Here is a 26614-nt window from a genome sequence, read left to right as displayed (position 1 = left end):
GTCACACATTTATGAGAAATAATCCATATTTTCTTCCTAGGGATATCTTGGGCCAAAAGCCCCCCCCCCCTCCTAACTTGTTGCAAGTTGCAACTGGTTCCCTGTTAATCTTTTTTTAATCACCAAACTTCTAACCAGCTACCTTAATGGGCATTTGACTCAGTAATTAATTTTTCTTTCTATCCTCTAAGCGTTTGAGGGTGCCTTGTTTTCTTAGATTAAACCCAACTGTCAGTTTACCAGTAACATGCAGCACAACAGAACATGTAAATGCTTCAGATTTTACCCAATCCTATCATGTTTCTGAAATACCCACTCTATCGGTGTCCACCTTTAGCAAAACACACTTCAGCTTTCCAGGTTTCTAGCATTTGCAATACCTATATTTTGTTTCCTTCTCCAAGTGCCTTCTGTTTGCATGTTTTTTGCCACGTGGCTTGTAGGTTGCCTTATTGGATTTCATTTCCTGGCATGTGCTCATGGTCAAGTTCTAACCTGTCCTCCTCATGATCGCCTGGACCAGTGGTCATCCGAAGCTTGAATGCTCTTTAACAGCTGTCAGCTTTCCTGTCAGCTGTTCTGCAACCCTTTTTGATACGTCATCAGATCTGCTCATTGAGACCACTAATCTATCTCTGTCTGGCTGCCCCCACAAATGGAACAATAAAACATGACTTCACAAACAACCCTTAAAGAGCCACCTCCTGCTTAGTAACCTCAATTCGACTCCTCATACTGTACAAGCACAGCTATACAGTTTGGTGTCAACATGTACTATGGCCTATGCATTAGTTCCTCCATACCAGCCTATCTAGGCAGCACTTGGCATATGCAGCCTTTGCCCCACAGAGATTAAGTCACTTGTGGTCAAAACACCATCTCAGACCTACCTCTTAGTTCCCAGCACATACATATAACTTCATCCCAGCAGGCTGATCATTCATACATACAAAGACATACTGTGCAGTATACAAGATAACCCTCACCTTCCTGCTTCGGGCTTCCTCCTTGCACAAGTCGTTTTGTCTTTTGTTGCCTTTTAATGTAAAGCTACGGTTTGTATTTGGAACTATGCAGTAACTCAGTAACGAGAAAAATAGAGTCATACTGCCCTTTTGCTAAATTCACACAGCTGTCTTAAACTAGCTTTCACCTCTTGCTCTTTTTCAGTTCCTTTTTTACTGTAATACTTCATTTTTGAGGCTCCCTGACTACTAGCACTAAATGTATAGGTTTAGCAAAACCTTCATTCTTCTGCTGAAGCCAGTGTTACTGGAACTGGCGTCCTTGCAATAAAATGATTTGTGAGGGAATTAGCAAGCAAGGAGAATGGCTATGGGAGAAGAGTAACAAGTGGGAAATCTCCACCAATTTCTACCAGGTCCCCTCCCCAACGTAGCAGACGAGGCTGGTGTTTTTAAGAGCAAAGAATAATTTTATTTAAAGAGGAAAAACTAACATACACACACTAAGTTAATTGAAAATGGTTGATACACACACCCACACAGAGTCCTAGGAAACTTAGCCAGAGATTGGGAATAGAGCGAGGGAGTAAGTATATCTACCTATCCTGAAGAGTAGTCCAGTCTGCGGTGAAGAGAGAGAGAGAATAGCTTCAAATATCCAGCATCCTCGGCCAAGAGAGCAAGAGGCTCAGAGCAAACCTCAGGGGAACAGCGCTTGTGGATTGAGTAAGAATGTATAAAGGAGGAGAGGCTTAGGGAAGAGACCCTAAGGGAACAGCATCCTGGAAGCTAGCACAATTTTAATGAGGCCAGGGCCTACCTTTATAGGTAAAATGTGCCCTGAGGTGGGAGAACCCACCTAGCAGCCTAAACAAAGACTCCAATGGTCAGTTCCTGGGTTTAACAAAGGATTTAATTGCCTTGATGGATAGCTGCCAGGGTGTGTGGATACAAATGTAAAACTAGTTCTAGCACTGCACAAAGAGAATAGTTTGCTGATAAAGTCCACTGGAGCGAAGTTAATGAATTTAAGTGGAGACTGTACTTTCCCAGGAATGACTGTATATACTTATGAATGTCATTTGATTAGCTCCTCAGTTGTGGACAGGAGATCTCATCACAGGAGGAGGAAAAGGAAGGTGCTAAGTGGGGATGACTCTGCGAGACCTTTGTTGCCCTGGGTCCCTTCGGGGCCGGAGGGATAGTAAATCCAATCACTCTGCATTCCTGTGCAGCATTCCATGCATGCCATGTTCTCCCGGGCAGGACTTAGCAACTGTTGGAGGCTATTTAGTGGCAATACAGCAGCCATTTTAACTCCAAAGGCCTGAACATCTTTAATATCACAAGTAGCCATATCTAGAACTGCTTATTAAAATGGTGGAAGCCGGGCCAACTGCTTACACCAGAAGTTCTCATCTTGTACTTGCACTCTCCTCTATTTTTCCTTCTCTTTCTTCTACCATCTTTCTAGGTTGGCGAAAAATACTTCTCTTTGTATGATTATTTAATTGAATGGTAAGATGAAAATTTGATAAGGTGTGTTTTTCATAAATAAGGTTGGGTTTTTCATTTAACAGGTGTGCCCTAGTCATGCTTCTGCTACTGAATGTTCAAGAGGATTAAAATTTTGCACTGGGCTGGAGAAACATTAAGATACCACAGAGGGCAATGCGGAATTTAATTTACTAGGTCTGAAATAATTTACAAAATTCATCACAATTCCACGGTGATGAATTAATGATCCTATAGGGATTCTTTGAACAAAGGACATACGTTCTCCTCTGTGGCTTAAATGCAAAGAAAAAACATCATTAAAAAACTCAATATAACATGCTTTGACATATGAAGAATATTTGGTATTAACCATATATATTTCTCTTTTGACAGTTTAGTTCATATTGTATTTTTGTTAATTGTAACCCAATAGCCCATAGCTCATCAATGTGGGAGTTTTCAGAAACAGACCTAATTTCTCAGTGAAAATAATACAAACCTTTTTCCTTAATAGGACTACAAAGACAATATATTCTAGCCTATGATAATTTTAACTAGTCTATATAGCAATATATTATAGTAGCTTTTTGTGCCTCGACCAATTCTGCTCCATGATATGTTTTCCCTTTGAATACATGCCTTTTAAAGGGTTGAAGCCTATATGATCTCATGTAAAAATATGAAACACAAATCTTAGGAAGATTTCAGTTCAGTTAATATATGTCTACCTTAAGTGTTCTCTTTCCTTTTTCCTTTGTCAATTAAATACCAGTACGTTGATTATTTTAAAAAGCCCATACAAGAGATAAAACATTTACAAAACTATTTGCTGCGCTAAATGTCATTGGTTTATATTAAGGAATATTCCAGTAGAAGCTGAACGTTTTATAGTTTCACATCCTGCTAGTGGGGGGGGGGGGGGGAGGACTATACTTAGGAAGAAGAAGCTTGATGTTACTTTGATTGTGAAAGGAAGGCTGCTTCTCATTAGACATTGACGTACGTTCTGACATGGGTATGATTCATGAGTTCAACCGTTTCTTCAAAAAGAAATTATACTACATGCGTTTGTCTCTAACAAAATGCCTCTAATCATGAAAGTCCCAAACCAGCTCTAGATTCTGAGTCGTCTTTCGAAGATGACTGTGTATATTTTCATGTTTCCTCAGACGCTGGTGTGGTTCATGAGGATACCTCAATGTCTTTAAAAGTAACACAAGAGAATGTAATTTCCAAAATAAATGTGCCATCATTAACAGCCCACTTCCATCCCTTTCTGTTTTGTAATGGGTCGATTCTCTCCCTTGTTCCTGTGCCTGTTGTAAGATCATATATGAAAAACTCCTGTCATGAATTTCTGAAACAGCACTGGCACAGTTGGCTCTTCCTGCAGTTTTCTGTTCCTCGTGTTTACATTATGTTTTCCCCCCATCTTAAGTAAAAGTCTTTACATAAGCGGCCGTGTGGTTTGCACCATGTCACTGTACACACATTGAGCATGCCTTTCACAGTTAAAGGAAAGACCCCAGCTTGTTTTAAATCCAAGGGCACATCCAAGTTTAGATCCAACCACATATTGTTTTGCTTTCAAATTAATCTTTGTGCCTTTAAATGTATGGAAAGCAAAAGCATATTATGATGTGCTCTAACTTGCCAGGACGTTCCATTAACTAAAAAGAATGCCATCACAGTTATATGCATGAGTAAATTTTCCTGTGTAAGTGTGTTTTAGAATGATGATAACTGAGAATGTAATTCAATCTGTACAGTATCTCATGCTGTCGCTTACCTACGTCAAGAAAACAATCTGCAACAAGGAGACGGTTGCAAGGAATTACTAAACCTGCGAGAAAATTTGGAAGGGGAGAAATTTAGAAATATCCATATCCATTATTTCTCCCAGGGAATGAAGGCATGAATCTTCCACTCCCACTTAGTTTCATGGGGTTCTGAATAGGAAGCTGAGCCTATGATGGGAGAATCTGTAGATTCTGAGTTAGAAGGGAAGATAGTGGTTTGCTCAGAAGGTAATAATTTTCACTCTTAACTGCTCGGGGCAGGGGTAGACAAACTTATAGGAGCTGCCTAGCTTTCAATGTTGGTATTGCATTCTGTATTCTGAGATGCTGTATCTTGGAATCAGCAGTCTTTTAATTGCGAGTAGTACTATCTGTATAACTGACATTGACATGCCCACGTCTGTAACAAAATCTAGTGATTACCAGAAAACTTCCAGCATTCAAGATACTATATTCATGTCTCATATTTAATTTATAAATAGATATCTCGTGGATTTATATATCTTGCAAGCTCCTCAGAAGTGACACGGTCAAAATCCTCAAAGTCTCATCTGACGATGATCCTCTGTCATTCACATTTCTTTTCCATGGTGGAAGAATCACCACTGTCTAAGTCAGTATCCAGGTGTCAGTATTTCTCATACTGTAGTTTTCATCAAGAAAGTATCTTGTAGATGCTTTCCCAGGAGCAAACATAAGAACATCAGAAGAAGCTCATAAATATGTATAGTTGTGTGCTCTCCCCCCACCCCTCAATATCATTATATAGTGTTTAAAATTGGGATTGTGGTCATAAAATGTAATTGCTTTTTGAAGAGACGCTTTGTGTTGAAAATGTTCCAAGAATCTCCTATGTGTATCTCTTTAGGACTACATTTATATTCCACCTTTCTTGTGTATTTGAACATACTGTTGTTGATTATTATTGTGTAATAAATTGCTTGGGAAAATGTTATGTGCACTCTTAGCATACAAGAGGAACCACGTGTGGGAGTAATTGTTTTGTTTGTTTGCGAAAGATATTATCTTTGGTTTGTGTGAAATTACATTTCATTGAATTGTCTTGTTCATCTTCATTCAGAATTTAAACAGCTTATTTTTCTGAGTTGGAAAGAGTCAGCAACCTGTCTCTTAAAGTGGAAACGGTGCTGCATTCTTGTCCATAATCATGGGGGGAAAGACAACTTTTAAATGTTGCTCAGATTGGGTTTCTGTGACCTGGAGTCCTAAAGGCACTTTTCTTTGTAGTATTTTTATTTGTACTCTGTCTAGCTGTTCCAAAATGCAGGTGGATTAATGATGCAAATTCCGGCATGGTGATTAAAGTGCTTGGGAGCTCAGTTTCTCCCTTTGTTTGTTTACTTGAGGCTCTTTGTGGCCTGTGCTCCATTATACCTGTTCCAAACGTTATATTCCCCTGTCTGGAGTGCATCTGTTTGTTTTTACTGGCCATTCAGTGTTTACACAGGTTCAATAATGAGAGTGAAGTAACATCTTATTTACTGAGAAAGAAAAATAAAGATGCTCGGACAAAAGATGTAATTTGGTAAAAAAAAATGTATGGGGGTGAGAAGGGGTCATTGGATTTAATATGCTTGGTTTCAGGGAGCGAATATAATGGGAGATAATAGAAATACGTTGTTTAACCATCTTGCACCTGTGAAGCCTGGAATATCATATTCTGACTATTACCTCCCTGAACAATAAGCAGTGCTTCCCAAGCTAACAGTAGCTCTGCCTCTGTTTCTCCAACCCAAGCTACCAGCATATTTTTAACTACAGAAATACAAACTCATAAATATTTTCTGAATTAGTTTCCTACCCTTTAAATACACAATACTTAGCCCAATTTGTAATTAAATACTTAAGAGCGATAATGAGCATTGGAGAAGCAATATTATTTGCAAAGAAAATATTAATCTATGGCTTGCCAAATGGAGCAACCACTACATGGTGGCATTTTAAGTGGCCACTTTGACATTGTTTGTATTATCAGACCTTAGAAACGTGAGGAGGAGCAGTGTTGTGGCAGAGCACAGCATTATTCAGCTACTTTTGGTCAAGATACTGTTAGAGTGGAAGATAATACGTAAATGTCCCTGTAACCATTTTAAAGGTAACTTTAGAAATCTGGTTTCAGAGAAGAACTAAAATCTATTGTGCCTGTCTTTGCAAGTGGTTACCACCTGATGTGCCTACGTAGATTGCCCCCATTCTTTACAGCACAAAGATGCCATATAAATCACTGCTTGCCGGAGACATTGGGTTCCTTCTCTTCCTGCAACATCTATTAAGAGCTTGTCATCACCTGTACCCTCAAATGGCCTCTTACCAGGTCTCGTCCTTGCTCGTTTCCATGAACTGTCATGTGTGGAATTCTCATCAGAGTTTGAAGTGGAGACAGAAGCCTGGACTAACCAATTCTCACTGCAAGGGGCAACCTTTGAGAAGGTTTAGATAATTTTCTACATTTACCTGCCAAAATATCAGTAAGAGCAGCATATTACTTGTTCCCAGGGCATTGTGGGAGAGCATTTACCAACAGTGACATTTCCAAAACTTTCAGGTATATGTTTTTTACTTGAGATTAAGATATCTCAGTGACATTATTAATTTATTTACAGGTTATTGCCTATAGGATGGGATTGCTTCCTTAATTTTCCAAAATTATATAGAAACATTACATATAGCAGATGTAGTTAGCAGCAGGTAAAATTTCTAATGTTGAGTGTTTGTGTTGGAATATTAAACAGTTTTGCCTTTCTGCTAGGGACAAATGTCTTCTAATAACCTAGTTTCAGCATCCAACAACCTATGTAGTTTATTATTTGCATCCATCATGAAAAACTACATAGTTGTGTGGGATTCTTTTTTTAAAAAAATGTTAACACAACAATAAAGTAATCGGACTTTTAAAGCTCTGACCTGGGAGCCACAATTACTTGAAGGACAGCCTCTCCTTGCATGTTCTCTGCAGCAGCTTTGTTCTTCCTAGCTAGTTCTGATGGCAGTTACCACCTTCTCTAATGCAGAGAAGTTAGCCGTGTTAGTCTGTGGTAGCAAAATCAAAAAGAGTCCAGTAGCACCTTTAAGACTAACCAATTTTATTTTAGCATAAGCTTTCGAGAATCAAGTTCTCTTCGTCAGATGCCTGATACAGATACAGGTCTCTGTATCAGGCATCTGACGAAGAGAACTTGATTCTCGAAAGCTTATGCTAAAATAAAATTGGTTAGTCTTAAAGGTGCTACTGGACTCTTTTTGATTTCACCTTCTCTAAGACAGCCTCCCAAAAGAGGTCATGGAGGAGCTCCTACCCTCCTGGCTTTCTGGCAAGACTGTAAAACAAAGTTATTTCATAGAGCTTTGTGGGGCAGCCTGAGCCTGGATAAAGGGGGAATCCCCTGCTGGTGTAGGGCATAAGCTGTTTTTTAATTGGTTTTTAATGTCTTATATTTGTAGTTTCAATTTTTGTCTTGCCAGTTTGCTTTTATATCATTGCTACCTATTTTGGGTCCTGAGATGCTCATGAGAAAGATTGGCATATAAACAATTTAAATGAATGAATGAATTTCTTTCATTTTGTCCTGTGCTTTAAAATGAAAATATCAACTTCTTTATTTAGTTTAGGAGATAGAGTTGTATTTCATATCTTATGAGCCTTGTACTGTTTGTAACTCACCAAACCATATATTCCAAGCATTATCAAACTGACAAACTGTAGCTGTCCTGCTTTGGCTTGGAGCACAAAAAAACAGGATTCTCGGGTGTCTGCCAGCCCACTTTGTAAATTGGGTGGGCAGTGTTTGGCTTGGAAGGTCACAAAATCTGCAGCCATGATATATCCCCTACATTTTTAAACTTCTGAATTTTTTTGTAAGGCAATTATAGTGGAGTGTGCTGGTTCACACATGCAGTGGCCAAATTGAATTTCTGATCTGGAAATCTGATCTGATCATGGAAGCAGTAGCATATGAATCAGATGCCCTGTTGTCATGATTCCTGTATGTAGCCACAGAAAAAGTTCTTGTCATGGCAGTAAACAAGTAAGCATTTATTTCTTCACACTGTGCTTAAGACAGCCATAGACAAATTCAAACCAGAAACTATTCTCATGTAGGAAATTCCAGTGGTGATGTGTGTAAGCCAGCAGTGTCCTTGGGTAATCTGTTCCAGAGTAAAATTTTAACCAATTATATGGCACACACAGTTGAGTTACAGGGAGCTTAATTCAAGATTTGAAACTGATCACCCTGACTTGTTTGGTTTTATCTCTTGAGTATAATAATTTTTTTTTATTTGTGAGGTACAAATACTCTTCTAAAGGCATGAAGAAAAAATAGTGAGCTCCTTATTTGGCTACTCTGGAGAGTTTATCTCGTCAAAATCCCATTTTCTATTCACACTTTGAAGGCTCATCACTCTTTATGTACTTTTTCACATGCTTTGTGCCTAGTGAACAATCGCTATATTTCTTATTGGCAGAATTATTCACATTGAGGTGAAAGAGAAATAGTGATCAATGTTAATCATACTTCCATTTCTTGTTAACTTTTAAAAATATAATACCTTCAGATTTCCCAGCTTCTTTGTCTTCTCAGACATGGATTTGGATGAATGGGAAAAATGGTTTTCAAGATGTTACACGAGATTTTATTGTCTGGTTGTTTTTATTGCTGTAAGCCGCAGTGTGGGTGTTGAGGTAGGAAGCAGTGGTATAGGAATGTAAATTTTAAAAATTATGCCTGTTCATGAATTTTTGGTGACACTTTTTAACACTTTCTGTGGATGGTATAGATGTTGCGAAATATTTCATGTAGAGCACTCTGTTTGGAGTAAATGAGAGGGGGCAAATACTTGCTTAAATCTCTACCACGAAGCAAGCCCCCCACTTACTGTGGCTGAGTGCTGATGGATGTCACTCTTCATGTGAGTGTGTCAACAGAGATTCTCCACATGGAGAATTTTTAGAGCACTTAAACTGGACTGCAGTCATGTTAGATTCAAAACAGATCCAAAAGACAAATTCCTTTCACTACTGTTTCAGAGAGGCTATGATACATAGAATGTGTTGCCCCTGCCATAAACGCGCAGCTGCTCAGACAAAATCAGGAGGATGTCAACCATGTGGTGCTTTTCCTCGCATGAGCAGGCATGAGAAGCAAGATTTCAGACTGAAACTTATGCAGTTCTCCCCTCACACAGCAGCCCAAAATACACCCCCAGTCCTGTTCCTTTAGTTCCCCTTCCCCCCAGGAGCAGAATTTCAGGAGGCATTTCAGGCTACTCTAGGGGAAGGGGGAGCTGCAAAAGTCACATTCTGCGGGTTGAAGTCCTTGCGCACACAGAATTTCTGCATTAGATCCAACCTGCTATTTACATGTAGAATAATGTTACAACATGTTCATAAATAAATGGAAATATTGCCTTAAAAGAATATCATTTTATAAATCTGTTGTGTTTTAATTTGCAGTCACTTGTGTAGGTACACAATCAAACTAAAAACTAAGTGGATTCAAATGCAATTTCATGCCAAAGGCACCTCTAAATCTAGAGGAGTAGCGATAATCTTGTCTAAAAAGATCCAATTTACACATAAAGTTACTCTAAAAGACCCAAGGGGTAGATACATTTTTGTGAAGGGATTAATAGAGGGACAAATGTACACATTAGCTTTAATTTATGCACCAAATTCCAACCAATTAAATTTTATAGAAGAGACACTTAAGGAACTACAACTTTTCCAAGAGGGTGCAGTGATAGCAGGAGGTGATCTCAACTACATCATGAACAATAAACTAGACAGAACTCACTTTACTAACAGGAAAAGGAAAAAGAACAAAAACTACACTCATTTAATATCAGTATCAAAGCACTGCCATATGGTAGACATATGGAGAGTATTAAATGAAACAGAAAAAAATTACACATACTTCTCCACAAGACATAATGTATACACTAGAATCAATTATATTTTAGTTTCAGAAGACTTAATAAAAAAAACAACACATGCAGAAATAGGAAGCATCAACTATTTTGATCATGCACAGGTGAAATGCACAATATCAACAATTAAAGAAACAGTGAAAAAAACATTGAACATTTGACAAAAATCTACTGTGTAGTATGAGAAATACAGAAAAGATTGAACAATATATTAAGCAATATCTAAAAGAAAATCAAACAGACAATATAGCTCCACACATACTGTGGGGATGCATTAAAAGCAATACTAAGAGGACAATTAATAGCTTTTAATATCATACTTAAATAAAGATCTCCAAAAGCAAGAAATAGTGCAAAAACAATTGGAACAATTGCATGAAGAAACAGGTAGCAAAAAAGCGTACAAACAATTATTAAATGAACGGAAACTGCTGGAAATTATAGAAGTCAATAAAATTAATAGAAATCTATTAAATTTAAAACAAAAATACTGGTGCAGTTCCCCAAGAATGCTACATACTATCTCCTGGAAAATAAAGGAGGAAAAAAACAACAAAATTATCAAAATAATACAAGACCACAACAGTCCAACATACACAAAAGCAACAGAAATCGCCCGTGTTTTTAGATACTTTTAATTAAAACTATATTTATCTAGTAAACCGAGCAAAGGAAAAATCAAAGAATTTTTACAAAATCATAAAGGCATTAAAAAACTTGAAAGAAACACATATTGGAAAACCCCATAACATCACAAGAAATCTTAGTGACAATAAAAAACCTTAAAAATAATAAAGCAACAGGACCTGATGGTTACCCCTCTGAATTTTATAATTCTGTGGCTGGCACTAATACATAAGCAAGGTAAAAATACTTCCAATCCAGGCTTATATAGGCTGATATCATTATTAAACACAGATTACAAAATCTTTACAGCTATGTTGGCTAAGCAACTCAATATGTTTATTGGAGAATATATCCAACAAGATCAGGCTGGCTTCATACCAAAAAGAGACACAGTGGATAATATCTGTAAAACTCTTTTAAGTATTTTATCTTTTTGTAAACAGAACCAAATTGAATCAATATTGCTTTCACTAGATACAGAAAAGGCTTTTGATTCTTTGGAAATGTTATATTTAAAAAAACTGCTTCAGTATATGAACTTTGGTCCACACTTTTTACAAGCAATAAATGCAATTTATGGGCACCCTACTGCCAAAATTAAAACCAACTGAGTCACTTTAGAAAATACTAAATTAAATAGAGGTACAAGACAGAGTTGTCCCCTATACTTAGAACCCTTAGCTGAAGCAATAAGAAATAACAAATCTATTCAAGGTGTAGAAAAAAATCATAAATCATACAAAATCAGTTTATTTGCAGATGACTTTCTTTTATATATTACCCAACCAATCTCGTCATTACAGACACTTGATTTAGAACTCACTAACTTCAGCCAAATTTCGGGATTAATAATAAACCAAGCCAAATCTAGTTTATTACCGATCAACACAGCAGAATTAACAAAATCACTAATTACACAACAAAGCAGCTACCAACAGGCACATCCATATTTAATGTATCTAGGAGTTAACATTTCACTTGAGTTGAACCAATTAATTCAATTTAACCATGCACAAAAAATGAAGGAAATCAAAACTGATATGCAAAAATGGAATAAACAATTATCCTGGCATGAGAGATTACATACAATAAAATCATTTATTCTTCCAAGGCTTCTTTTCTTATTTAGAACTATACGTATTAATATTCCCAATAAACTATTAAAACACTAGCATTAATAAATCAATTCTTATGGCATTATAAACACCCTACAACCGCTTTCAATATAATGAAAAGAAAAAGATCACAAGGAGGCCTGAATTACCCTGACCTCACAACATACAATGCAGCTTCTAGACTTATAAATGTAATTCACATATTACAAGATAAAGGACACACTGATTGGATCAATATTTTTGACTCTTCACAGCAACACAATACAATACAAGATACTATTTGGACTTGCCAAAAATACAGATCAAAAATAGCTAAACAAAACATGATTTTTGCAGCCAACCTTAATATTTAGGATAAATCTAAAAGCAAAATTGTTCTGGAGATCTCACAGTACTCCATTTTAATATCACACCAATCCTTACCATCTCAACATACCCTACCTATACAACGAAATATATGGCTAAGATATATAGCCCAAACAAGGATTACTAGGAAAGAGAGAAATAGAAACAAAAATAGATCAAACTATTCCTTGTTTTTTATATTTTCAGTTATCTTATTTTTCAAAGGATATCAAACTAAAGGAAATAATGAATACACCAAAAACAAATTTTGAACAATTTTTGGAAGTAGCAGTTTACTTGTAAAAATTTAATCTCTAAAATTTATAACATACTAATACATAACAAAGACATCCAAATCACAACTGCACAATCAAAATGGCAACAAGATTGCAGTATACCCCTAACAAAAAAAGATTGGGAACAAATTTGGACATCAAATCTATCCAACTCCACGGTCATTAACACTAGGCTGCAAACTTATAAAATTATTAATCATTGGTATCTCCCAAAACTAACAAAAATTTATTCAAAAAGTTAACCTCTTTGCTGGAAAAAGTGTGGTGAAGTAGGTTCCTTTGCACATTGTTGGTGGGAATGCAAGCATGTTACAGTTCTGGGAAAAAATATTACACCAAATAGCCCTTATTCCATCATACACCATTCCCCTAAAACCAGAATTGATGTTTTAGACATCTGGAAAGACCAGTCAATACCACAAATCAGGAAAAATTTAATAACTTTTTTAGTAGCAGCAAAGTCTACGATAGCCTCATATTGGAAATCAGAAACGTTACCAAACCTTAATACTTGGTATAGCAAAATTTGGGACCAAATTTTGATGGAAAAAATAACAGATAAAATATGCTTTCAAACGAATCCGATGAGAACAACAGAATTTTATACTAAATGGGAACCCTTTTTGGAATATCTCTAGAAATGATTTTTTGGTCACAAAACTTCCTCAACAAGCAATTTGCAATTTGAAAATGTTAGGCTTATGGTAACTCATTAAGAATCCAGACAACATAATGTAAATCATAGTTTATCAAAATGCTAATGTATAGAGTTTTATCAAAGCTTTAAAAGTTATAAGTTGTAATTGTAGATTCTTTATTGTTACTTGCTATTTGCTATATGTTCCTATTATATTTAAAAATTTTGGAAAATTAATTTTAAAAAATTTAATGTAGGTATACAATCCATATTTCCCAGGGCAAAACTACATCAAACTGACAGGCAAAATACAATACGTTTAAGGGCAGTAGAATATATACATGCTGCAGGAATAAAATATTTTTCTAACCTGTTAGAAGTTAAGGCAGTTCATAGTTCACTTCTGACTATATAGGTATCTGGCTTAGACTATTCACACTTATTTCACCATCTCCTTTAGTCAAGATGGGTAGCTGTGTTAGTCTGAATGTAGCAACAGAAAAGAGCAAGACGCCAGTAGCACCTATAAGACTGACAAAATTTGTGGTAGAGTATGAACTTTTATGAGCCTCAGCTCTCGCCTTCAGATACAGAAAGTTCATACCCTACCACAAATTTTGTTAGTTTTATAGGTGCTACTGAACTCTTGCTCTTCTCTACTACCTCCTTTAGTCGTTACTCTAAAGTGTATCTGTTTTGGTTTTGCCTGTTTTTCCTAAAGGAGTGCCAGGCTGAGGACCAAATGCTGTGTAGAACTCCTTAATTACACCATCTTGTGTTAAATGAATTGTGTCTTCTTTTCTTGCAGCTTCATGAGGAGCTGGAGAAAGGTGAGAGGGACAGCGCAGAGCTCCAAGAGTTTGCCAATGCCATTCTACAGCAGATAGCTGATCACTGCCCTGACATCCTGGAGCAAGTTGTCAATGCACTTGAGGAATCGTCATGACCAGAACCAATGCAAGCCCCGGCACGAGAAGCACACCCAGGGGCCGAGCCCAGCCAGTCCAGTGAGTCGTGAGGATGAAGAACAGTATGAAGGGAGAGACCAGAACAGGAACTTTTGGTGCACCTTTTTATATTAAAAAAAAAACTTGACGAAACTGGTATCTCAGCTCTTCCAGTCTAGAAGTTCTGAATCATGCCTGCATTCATCTTCTCACTGCCTTTTAAACTTTGGAATATGCCTCCCAGTTATCTTTCCTGCTGGTTTTGGGATATGTCTGCTCAGAAATTTGCTGAGCCGTATAAATACGGGAGTGGCAATATTTTGGACACAACTAGTTCTGGTGGTTAAGGTGGTAGCGGTGGAGCACTTGCCTTTATTTTATTTCCCAGTTGGATAGGGGAAGCTGAGCATGCTCCAGAAGTGGCCAACATCAGTTTTGCTAGCTGAAGAATTGCTGCCTGTGTTTGCAAAAATGTTTTAGCCTAAAAGGCGAAATTATTACAGAGGGAAAGTACTCCTTGTTCTCGGTGGTCATGACAAATAAGCAAGAATCCAGAAAGTTATTGTGTAGTACCTTCTTCATATTGTGAGCTGCGTTTTTGCTTACCAAATGGGCTCTGAAATGCTGGCAACTATTTTCTTTAGCTGGCTTTTTTGATCCAGTCAATTGCAGTCATTGTTTCCTCTGTGTTTCTTTGCATTCTCATTTGCAGGATGCTTTCTATATACTTGACTTTTTATTTTAACTGTTTTGAGTTTTACTTTGTGAACGGTGCCTAGTAGCAGAGTACTAAATATGATCACACCTACCGCTTTACCTTCCATAGCACCCCCACACACACGCACACACACGCACACACACACAAACTGTTTAGTGCATCCAAATTAGCCTCTTCAAGGCTATTTTGCTATTGTGAACAGCACGCTGTTCACAAAGCCAAATTAACAGGCTGGATAGGAATTCATATGTTTTGCACTAATTGTGAACATAGCTTTTTTATGACTGTGTAGTGCTGGTTTTATGCATAGTGACATTTTGCAGCTGTTCAGCAGAGCCCCCCTGGTTTCACTATATTCTTCCTTAGAGAAAGTTACTCTTTCTGTAGCTTTTCAATTTTCAGAGTTAATAGTACCTTTAGAGCCAGTATGAGAAAAGTGGTCAGGAACTGGAACGTACATAATGAAGTAGAAGAAAGATTGCTTCCTCTTAAATTGCTTTTCTTATAGTTTTGCCTCTGTGGTCATTGTCCTACTCACCATGTTTGGTTTTTCCAGCTTCGGCATTTTATACATGGAAGTTCCCACAACATTAGTTCCCTTGACCTTGCATTCCAGGTTGATTAGGCAGAATACTAAATATGGTCACACCTACTACTTTACTCTGAAGGCTTTTTCCCATCTTATTTCAGAGGCCATGCCACATGTATCGAAGTTTTTTTTCTGACTATCTTGTATTACTCTGTTCCACTGAATCTTTTCTTCCAAATCTGGCATCACAGTTTCTAGGACATCACTAATTTTTATATAGAAAGGAAGGTGTCTCTCTCAAACAAGCACTTCTGTTGTAATGCTTGTCTTTTATTGTAAAGGGATGCAAATGGGCCATCCAGTGCCAAATTTGTTTAGTGATGTTCAGTGGTACCTTGGGGTACTTCAGAAAGGAGGTACAACATAAGTAAGCTTAGTTTTTAATGGCACTGTTTCTCCCTTGGTTTTCTAATGAGAAATTTACATCACACCCTCATGACTTTTTGGAGATCAGGAATGGTAGTTTTAGAGCTGAAAGTAGAAATACCCTGTGGCTGATGCTTTTCGTCACAGAGCAATAAAATGGGGGGGAGACCTGATTGTTCTCAAGGTTGAAATTGCCTTTACCGGAAGGCATGTAGACAGTGACTGTACATACCACTGAGCCATGCCTCATACCAGAGCCGCGCCTTTGGCCCTATTGTTTGAGTCAGCGCATTTTGATAGGAGCTTCTGTTTTGAAATCTCCCTTCTAGCTTTTTCTTCTTCATTCCTAATTACTCACTGTAGGAATTTAATGCTGCCTGTAAAACTATCACAGCCTTCAGGCCTCGCATCTTCTCACCACCACCACTCCCTGGCGATCCCATTAAGTTATATGGTTGGGTCTCCAGCTGCCCTTGTTCCCTGCTGTAAAACAATACACTCGCTCTGTAGAAGAAGCTGTGGAATTTTCCTTATCACTGGTTGAAACAACTGGTGCTTGTAAACTTCTTATGTTAGATGCTTCTTGATAGCATTTGTTTTGTCGAAAGTAGGGAGGGGAGCCAGTCAGAGATAGTTGCTTGTGGTTGCTGCTTCATCCTCATGTGTTTATTGTACTACCCATAAATCACAGTTCTGCATTCTTGTATTTCTGGAGTCTTTAACTCAGCTGCCACCATGTGGCTGTGCTACTCCAAAAAAAACCCCAAACCTGGATCTTCTTCAGCAGACTTATGCTCTTCCCAGCAAATTGAGTGCAAGACCCACTGCAATGAAATCATGATAATGCCCATTGTTTATACTCTACTCCACTCTTCGCATGTTTTCTGGAAGGATTTGTGGAGCAGAGCCAGTTCCCACACTGGCCATTTGGTTACAGTTTGAACCCTTCCCCCTCCATCTCCAAATCTGTAATATGCCTGTCTTGCAACACATCCCTGCCACCCCAATACAACTTTTCCACCTCATTCTGTGAACTTAATCCTGCTTCCATAAAGCCCAACCTAAACCCCCAGTAAAGAGATTTTTGAGAGAAACACCAAGCAATATTTTACCTTAGAGAAGAGCAGATTTAGATTTACAGAGTGAGCCATTGTGGATAATCCTCTTGATGCCTCTGGGCAATGGCCATACCTCACCATATTTCTGTAGGAACTATGAAGCCTTAAATACGAGGCATTGCTTGTGACAATAGTGTTGAACATGGCCTGTTTACTCGTTTCCTTTAATTTTGAACACAAGACAGATGACTTCCTTGGAAGTCAAGTGGACATTCACTCTGGTATGAGATGGCATACCAGCGTACTCAAATCAGAGGGGATTATAGATTGCCAGTACAGCAATCATAGATTTTATTCCTGCTACAAGTAAGATTCATCACCTGTGTTCAATAAAGATGGCTCTGAACAAATGTGCCACAGTGATATCATTTTCATCACTTTGTTCCTCAGTCCACTATTCAAGAATACCCTCTTATCTGTTAATTCCAGCATACTTTGTTTTGTGCTTGCCATATTAATGGAGTTTTATTTGCGGGATTATAACAAGCTTGGCTTTATGTTTACTCTTTCAAGCTATAACAGTGTTAATTTATTAAGTATCAAAAAGATTTATAAACTGCAGGAATCCTCCAAAGATGAGGGGAATGGGGCAATTCATTCTACTTTGTTCATGAGAAATCAGATAATTTCATGATCTGGTTGAAAATCTTAGTGATTCTCAGGAAAGCAAATGCTCATTCCAAAATAACCAAGATTGGGAATACTGATAAAACAATACTTCAGCCTTGAAATTACATAATGACACTAGCTACCAACCTTTAAGGGAAATTAGATACATCTAGAAGAAATAGGTTTCTGGTGTATTGGGTCTGTTACAATTACTATTGTGGCTGTCTTTTTCACTTAGCAATGCCAAAATGCTCTCTGGAAATCCCATACATCAACTACAATTAAACGAATAACATTATGGTGAGATACTATAATACGTGCCATCAGATACCATTCAGAAAAGGGAAAGACTCACATAGATCACTCCAGAAACTTTTCATCCAAGGGAATTTTCTGTGTATTTTGCAAGAGAGTTATGAATTTTTATGAGAGTTTTAGGAATCCATTTCTATTCATTCTAATATTGAAATGGTACTCCGCTTGAGAAAATTCTTATATCTTGTAAAAAAAGTTAATGAAACACCATTTCCGTCGTGTCTCAAACGTTGTTCTGGAGTGCCATGATATTTTTCGTATCAAAAGGAAGTGGGATACATTAGTTTATACATACTAGTTCGTATCTTAAATATAGCTTTCCTGGCATCACTGTAATAGAAGTTCTTGCAGTGAGTAGTGAAATGATAATGGGAATATCTTTCTGTCAGAGTCCTTGGAGTTTGGAAAAAAAAACCCTTTCAGAGAATCAAGCAACAAAAGAAATGGAAAGTGGAGTGCTCCGCATTTAATAACACTGTCCCATTGAATCTAGTTGGATGGGCAAGTCAGGCAGTGGGTGTTTTGGGGCTGCCAGAATTGACAAGACAAATTCTTCTCTTGCCAATCACTCAGTCTTGTCAGTACAGCAGGTGCTGTTTTTATAAAAATAATATTTTTTATCTTTTTTCCATTTAAGTAGAGGAAGCCTTATCCTTCTGAACAAAATGGCTGTGTCTGCTGATCTTTTTTTAAAAAAAAGAATAAAACCATTTCCAAACTTTTTAGTGTCAAAAACATAAACATAAGAATATTGACCTTTTCCCGTGTGCGTGGCGAGTGCTGTAACCTGTCGTCATTGGTATTTCTCCTTTGACTTTTTCAGGTTCTTTTCTTTACATTTTCCAGTTCTGTTCTCTTCTTGTTGTTATTGTCTGTGTGGTCCTTGGGCTGGGGCAGTTACTGACAATGTGTGTCTATTGTTCGATTTAATTAAAAAAAAAGATAGAAGTAGAAATGAAAATAAAAGTCGTGTTAAAAAGTATAAACATTAAATGTGTCGTCCAAAGGAATTCAAAATATGAAAAGGCAAAGTTCTGGATTCCTCCTCCCAGTTTCTATAAGGATGTGGATTTTTTTTAAGGCTCATGGTACCTTTCAGTTGCCTTTGACAGACCAAGGAAGACCAAACCAGTGTGGCCTCTTAGGAATGTTATTGATTGACTCTGGACTTTATGCCCTCTGCTGCATGGACTACTTTTAAAATACAGAAAGGAACAATTATGAGCTAGTCTTTGCTGGCCATTATGATCTTTGTGAGTAACCCTGGGAGCTATAATACTGCAGTTTTGGCTTAACATTTAGGATGCATTAGAGCATATTTGCACATGTGTGCGCGCACACACACACTAGATCCAGTTTTGTCTTATGCAAGTCATTAGCATTTCTGAATGCACTTTCAGCTCTGCCAGTGCCAGTTTATATATGTGTGGTTATTCTGTACTCAACTACTTTTAAAAATGTTCATCTAGAATTTCTTGTTTTTGTATCAAAGAGGCTTACAATTCTTTTCTATACCATTGGGTAAAATATTTGGACTTACAGGGGTATGGAACATAAATCCACATATTATAAATACACTTTGTCGCTAGTAGTTGCATCTTAAATTATTAAACATGAATGTATTTTTTAAAATCTGATTAATGTGAGGTGACCAGTGTTCCAGTGGTAGGATCTATTTGATTGACAGGTCATTCCAGCTAGAATCCCAAGTTAAAATTACTGGTGTCTGTAGTGTTACACTTGGAGCATGTTTGTTAATGTGGAATCTAAATATTGAACCAAATTTAACTGACATTATTCCATTATTCTGGTTTTCCCCATCCACCTCTCTTTGCCATCAGTTTGCTCAATTATTTGGGGCAGTGAAGTAACTTGACAACACACAGACACACATGTTAATTCACATACTTGGTTTTGATATGACCTGTTTGTGTAAAGACAGTGTCTAAACTTTGTAATAATAATAATAATATTTGATTTATATACCACCCTTCAGAAGAACTTAATGCCACACTCAGAGCGGTTTATCAAGTGTGTTGTTATTATCCCAGTGATCACCCTGTGAGGTGGGTGGGGCTGAGAGAGCTCCGAGAAACTGTGACTGACCCAAGGTCACCCAGCTGTCTTCAAGCAGACGAGTGGGGAATCAAACCCAGTTCTCTGGATGAGAGTCCAGCCTCTCTTAACCACTACATCAAACTGTATTTCAACTTGCCCTCTATTCCTTAGGCTTTGGTGCTTATAAGATGTTCACATTTCATTTTTAATGGGTGATGAAATAAACAGGATTATATCCCGCCCTCCCAAATAAACTCTTCTATATAATTTCATATAATATGCAATTCATCCATACTTGCCAAAACAGTATTCTTGCTTCCCTAGGGTTCGCCTCATGCTAAAAGCTAAATGGCAATTGCTGCTTTTCTGGATTACTCATTAAGGTACAGCCAATGGGCTGTCATACTGAGTGGAAAATTGTAAGACGTCCTCTTTTCTCCCCCACTGCCCCACTACAGACGGCAGTCTTTTATCTCTTTGGAAAGTCATGTGTGTTGCACTTTAATGGAGGAGGAGACTGACTTTGCATATATAGTCATGACATACTTTGAGTTCCTTCTGGAAGCAGCAGCAGCAGGAGGTGATAGATGTCTGTGATGCAAGTGCGCAAGCTGCCTTCAACTTGTACGTGTTTTATTGGTGGAGTCATGTTACTGACAGGATAATGAATTGCAAAGAAAATCGTGTTATATATTCAACTTTGCCTTGATAATATAAACACGTTTGTTCATTTTTTCCTTTTTTATTCACAAACTAAGTTCATCAGGAAATTATAAAATTATTTGAAAATTGTGCTGTCTCTTCTTTTAAATGCCTTTACCTTCTTTTGATAATGTGTTTTCTTTCCTTTCCTATCCCCATATGTCATTGATACATTACCTTGAGTGAAACCCTGCAACTTAAGATCCTTTGGCTGAAAATACCTAGTATCATTTCCTTACAGGAACAAACTTGTGTGGTTTCCCTGTTCATAAAACCTGGTGGCTTATTGTTATAATGGTTTGAGACAGAGCAATGAAAAGCTGGGGGAACCGTGAGAGGTGCACAAATACACTATGATGCTGTGAGGACACATGGGAAAAACCCACTTCCCAATAGCATTGACCCCCATGCAGGGCCAGATCGACGGGGAGGGCAGGGGGGAGTTTTCCCCCGAGCGCCACCAAAGAGGAGGTGCTGGGTGCAGCTGCCAGCCGCCAGGAGCGCACCAGGGCTGGCGGGGGCAGTGTGGGCAGCTGAACGGAGGGCTGGGAGGCTGCTCACGATATTCACCTGCCCCGTCGACGGGGCAGTTGGCTTGCCATGCACACAGGACAGGGAACGCGTGGCAAGCTGGCCGCCCCATCAGCGGGGCAGGCGGATGGCTTGGGCAGCCTCCCAGACCTCCACTCAGCCGCCCGTGCTGCCCCCACCAGCTCCCCAATGCACTGTGCGCTGGACCAGCCGGCTTGCTGCACGGGCGGCATGCCTGCGCCCTGCATGATGATGTCACAGAAATGATGTCATCACGCAGCGCTGGGAGCGCATGTGCTATGCGCACACAGGGGAGAGAGCCAGACTTGGGTTGCCCTGGGCGCTGGCAACCCTAGATCCGGCCCTGCCCCCATGTGGAAATAGCCTAGTAGTAAATCTTGGATCTTCTGCATACAACGCAAGTGTTCTATCCTTGATCTGGGCCCCCTCTCCAGAACACATTCCAGCAGCCCACATACCTAGAGAATGGTTTTTAAAGTTAGGTTGGGGTTACATGAGCGTTCAGTATACCATCAAAGGAAGTGTCAGGCTGCCAACTCTTCTCTATACTGCTACCAGCGAACACCCCCCCCCCCAATAAAGTACATACTGCCTCTCTAGGTCAGGGGTGGCCGAACTTGCTTAATGTAAGAGCTACATAGAATAAACATCAGATGTTTGAGAGCTGCAGGATGATGCATTGAAGTGACATCAGATGAGGAGGTGGGTTTGGAGGAGTGTCCTGAAAGTGACATCACAGAAAGGGGTGGGGGTTTGGTGCTGTATGCTGGAAGTGACATCATCAGAAGGGGTGGAGCTTGGGAAGAGCCATCGCCTGGCCTTTGACTTGGAAGTGACACCTCAAAAGTCTTATCACATCCTTGCTAGGCTTCACCCCCAAAGTCCCCAGATATTTTCTGAGTCAGAGCTGGCAACCCCAACATTTTTATTGAAAATATGAAAGACATGGAAAGAAGGAAAGGAAAAGGGAGGAAAAGACATGGAAAGAAAGGAGGAGAGGGAGGGAGGGAAATAAAATAGACTAAAACAAAATATATGGCCGCGGCAATACTCGGAGACCTCCGGGAGCCGCACAATATGACTAGAAGAGCCACATGTGGCTCCCGAGCCGCAGTTTGGCCACCCCTGCTCTAGGTCAATCAACATTTTATGCCGTGTGGTGTTTCAGAGCTAGAGTGCAGTAGAACAGAAATTTCTTGTGATCTGATCTGGATAATTTCACCTCTTCAGGAACAAGGGGAAGTAGATGGAATTTTAAGACAGACAACTGAACAAACTTGACTTTTCCCTCTGCTGCCACCTTTTTGTTTCCTTTGCACTCCTGATGTTCACCACTTCTGAATCCTCATCAGTATTGCCTGATGCAAAGAAAACCATGCCAATACATCCCTACTTGAAATAAGCATCTTGGACTCTTATAGAATTGATGTTTTATCGTTTCAACTTGTTTGGCACCTCCTACCCTCCATATGATCTAGTGCTGACTGCAGTTATTAGTAAACAAGGCAATTGTTCTAACTGACCCAATGGCAGTGCCAGCCTAGATTTTAAGCATCTGTTTTAACACTTTTGTTTTAATATTTTACATCATGCTCGGGGAATAAATGTTAAAAGTTTTATAGGTACAGAAAGCCATCAGCATTTGCTTTTGAAGTTCATCTATGCTCTTGGCTTTAAGAGGATTTTCATTACCCTGTTTTGTTAAGTAAAGGAAGCACACATCTTGAGCCAGGATACAGACGGCTAAAGGGACTTTTAAGAACACCATCAGGAAGAGATCAGTTGCCTTTTGATTCAGTCTCTTTTTGATTTGGTTTAATGTGTTTGGCAGATGAGACCTGTAAGCTTTTGTCAGGCCAGGGCTTGCTATACCTCCTCGTAACCTATCTGCGGTCAGCTGAACAAAACTACACAGAAGTGAAATATAACAATTTTTGTTACAGTGGAATGTGTCATTCAGAAAACACTTGGAATTGTATTTTTTTTAATGCTATGCCTGTTCTGAACATGAAAGCTGCTGAGGTTCAAGAGTTACCACCTCAGGAAGTGGTCAGAGTTTTAAAAAAATTAACACATACCACAGCATGAACTGAACCCAAGATGCTCCCTCTAGTAGAGATGCCTGAATCACACAGCTCGGAGGGCCTGTAGAATAACATTTTCGTCCCAAACACCAAAGGTTCTAAATTCCTTTCATGCATTATCAGGTAGCTGTTTATGCGTCAGGCAGGGGGGGGGGAGTGCAAGATGTTCTGTATGAGATCTCTTTTCCCTAAACTGGGATGATCTGAAATAAAAGGAAGCAGGCTTATAACTGCCCAGGCTCATACCAAAGGCTGCTTGGAAAGCTCTTGTTCCTAGATTATGGCAAGGATCCCATCGTGCACATTTATCCCTTTCATTTGCTTTTACTTGTGCTTTGAAGGTGAAAAGGATGCCTAGCACTTTTCAGGCTTTAAATGCACAGTAGTTTGGATCTAGCTATTCCTTGGTGCAAGTATCAGGGATCTTTTCTGTGTTGCCCTCCCTGCAGCAGTCTTTTTTTAAACCCTGGGAAAGTTGATTCCTAGGATCATGAGACCTGCGTAGACTAAACGCCACACAAGTGGGCGGTTACAGTGTGTGTGGAGGGGAAGTGGTAAAATTGCTCCCTCTTCTGTCTCTGGAGACAGGTAGAAAGGCAATTTCACCCCTCCTCAATGCAGTCCCTCAACCTGTATGGCTATTAGTCCACACAAGTCACACAACTTCAGGAATCAACTTTCCTGGGGTTAACCGGGACTGCTGAGGGTGGCACGGGAAAGATCCATAACCACTGATACTTTCTGCGGGTAGATCATCAGATCTCACCTGATGAGCGGTGAGTTCGTTGTGTGTGTTTGTTCCTTCATGACCCATATTCTCCCCTATGGAAATGTTTTTTTTTTAAATTTCCTTTCAAAGATAAGAAAGAATGTACTCCTCCTCATAAGGTACCCAGGGGAGCATGTAGGGGAACCCCAGTTAATTTTGTGGTTGAGATTTTCAAGGACAAAAAGTCCAATACTCTCATCTGCTATACCACACTGGTTCCAGTAATCAAGATGCGGAACGCACAAATCACTTTTGATCCAACTATTTATTCCATGATGTCTGCTTATCCACTTCTGTTGACACTAATGAGAGAAGCACACCATGTACCCATTAGAGCATCCAGTGAGCTCTGGGTCACCCATCTAAAGAGTTATTAAATTCCCCTCACTTCTTTTAACCATTGCTGTCTTTTTATACTTTGAATGCTCAGGACTCCTTATCTGGTATTGCTGTGCTCAGGGTGGAGAAGTCCAATTGAGGCAATGCAGCATTATCTTAGTTGACATCATGATGGATAACCACCTGCATATCTTGGTGTTACTCATTAGCTTGGAAATATAACTCAGGGACTTAAAAGTACATTCTAGCAGAGCAATAGCATATTTGTTTGAGACAAGCCTTTTATTATTGCAGGCTTTCTGGGCTGCTTCCAGACAGCAATTCAATGGAAAAAGGAGAAAGGAAAAAAAAAACCCTTTGTGTTTGTCACACCACCCATGTATTTGTGGAATTACTCTTGTCTTAGTCTGGCAGTAACATTGTAAAAGTTTGCCTGTAAGATCAGCATTGCAAAGTAGAAAGTGTTACAATGTACATGTTTTTCTTAATATACCAAATGGTAGTGACAATGTTGTCCAAGGATTGATGTATCTTGTGCTGGTTGCAAGTACTCACGGGATAAACAGTGAGAGACGGGACAGACAGCGGAACTTCAAATGCTGAAGAATCAAGGTTAAAATCCAGAATGATCTGTGCTGCCCAGTATGCTCCCAGGTTGAGCTAACAGCAATGATCTCAGATCTGGAGGTGACCCCACACATGTAACTGATAGTGCTGATGGGTTTCCAACATCAATGCTGGGCCCGCATGGGAAGGAGGAATCAGGACTACATACAGCAGCTATGGGACCATCCTAGTTTACTGACATTTTAATACTTGAACACATGAAGCTCTTTTATACTGAATCAGACCACTGGTTCATCAAGGTCAGTATTGTCTGCTCAAACTGGCAGCAGCTTTTCAGAGTCTCACATAGAGCTCTCGTACCATCAGCCACCTGATCCTCTTAACTGGAGATGCTGTGACTGAACCTGAGACTTTTCTGCATGCTAAAGAGATGAGCAGCGGCCCCTCTCAATTGCATGGCCGTGACTACACCATTTTGAAAACAAGATCTGTGGTAGAGACATTTTTATTTTTTTTATTTTATTAATAGAAATAAAAGCCCATAGAAAGGGCAGAAAACAAGAATAAAGAAAAAGTAGACGGTAACAGAACTTGGAATTTAGAAAGGAAAAAAGAACAATAATACATATTTCATTTCCATTCCTCTCCACAACACTTCTTTTTTTTTAACCAAATTTACAGTATCTCCAAAATTTTCTTTTCCACTACTGCCTCCCTTCTGCTTGTTTTATATTCCTCCATTATCTTCTTAATGATCAAAAAGTACAAATCATCAAGTCACTATTCCTCATTTCGTGCAGAAAGTCAATAAAGGGTTTCCAGTTAGCCAAAAAGATAGACAATGTTTTCTCTCTGATGAAAGCTGTAAGTTTCGCCATCTCCACTAACTCTATCATTTTCATAGTCCAGTCCTCTATTGAAAGTAATTCCATATTTTTCCATTTCTGTGCATACAAAAGCCTAGCTGCAGTAATCATATATAGAAATAAAATGCCATGCTGATTTTCCAACTGTTTGTCCATTAATCCCCCCAAAAAGGTTTAAACTGTATGGTAGTCTTTAGTATTTTTTGTATTACTGTATGAATCTGGGTCCAAAATATTTTAGCTTTACAGCAAGTCCACCAGAGATGATAAAATGTTTCTTCTTGTTTCTCAAATTTCCATCACTTATTTGACATACCTTTGCTCATCTTGGCTAATCTATCAGGAGGCATATACCACCAATACATCATTTTATAAAAATTTTCTTTAAGTTAAGTCTTAACACTCAACATAAATTTGAGCCCCTTTACCGCACATATTTTCCCTTGGTCCATCATTATATTTTACCAAATTTTTTTTGCCCATTTTACCATACAGTCTTTCACAGGTTCTTCTTCCATTTCAAATTTCAGTAACAACTTACACATTTTGGAAATAACGTTCATCATTTGAACAAAGCTCTTTTTTCAAATTCTGTCTTTTCCTTCTCAAAGCCCCATCGTTTTTTTTATCTAATTTAAATCTTTCTAAAAGCTAAGCATATGCAAACCATTGACATTTATAACCCTATGCAGGGCCTTTTTTCTGGAAAAGGAAAAAGAGGTGGTGGAACTCAGTGGGTTGCCAGCACAGGAGGCAACTCTTGGCAGGAGGTGGTGCCCCTGATACCA

The 26614-nt window shown here is 38.7% G+C and overlaps 1 protein-coding gene across 2 annotated transcripts in view; it reads left to right on the top strand.

Annotated features, from left to right (window-relative positions):
• Positions 1-18607, top strand: part of ERC1 (ELKS/RAB6-interacting/CAST family member 1) — a 261544-nt gene extending 242937 nt beyond the window's left edge. For both annotated transcript variants that reach the window (XM_054988425.1, XM_054988424.1), the window contains one exon: positions 14036-18607. In XM_054988425.1, the coding sequence (XP_054844400.1) occupies positions 14036-14173 (138 nt within the window). In that variant the 3' untranslated portion in view covers positions 14174-18607. The remainder of the gene's footprint in view (positions 1-14035) is intronic.
• The last annotated feature ends 8007 nt before the right edge of the window (positions 18608-26614 follow it).

This window comes from Eublepharis macularius, chromosome 9 (assembly GCF_028583425.1).
Source record: "Eublepharis macularius isolate TG4126 chromosome 9, MPM_Emac_v1.0, whole genome shotgun sequence".
Lineage (NCBI taxonomy): Eukaryota > Metazoa > Chordata > Lepidosauria > Squamata > Eublepharidae > Eublepharis > Eublepharis macularius.
Note: the sequence above shows the minus strand (reverse complement) of the source record. Positions and strands in the feature narration are given on the sequence as shown.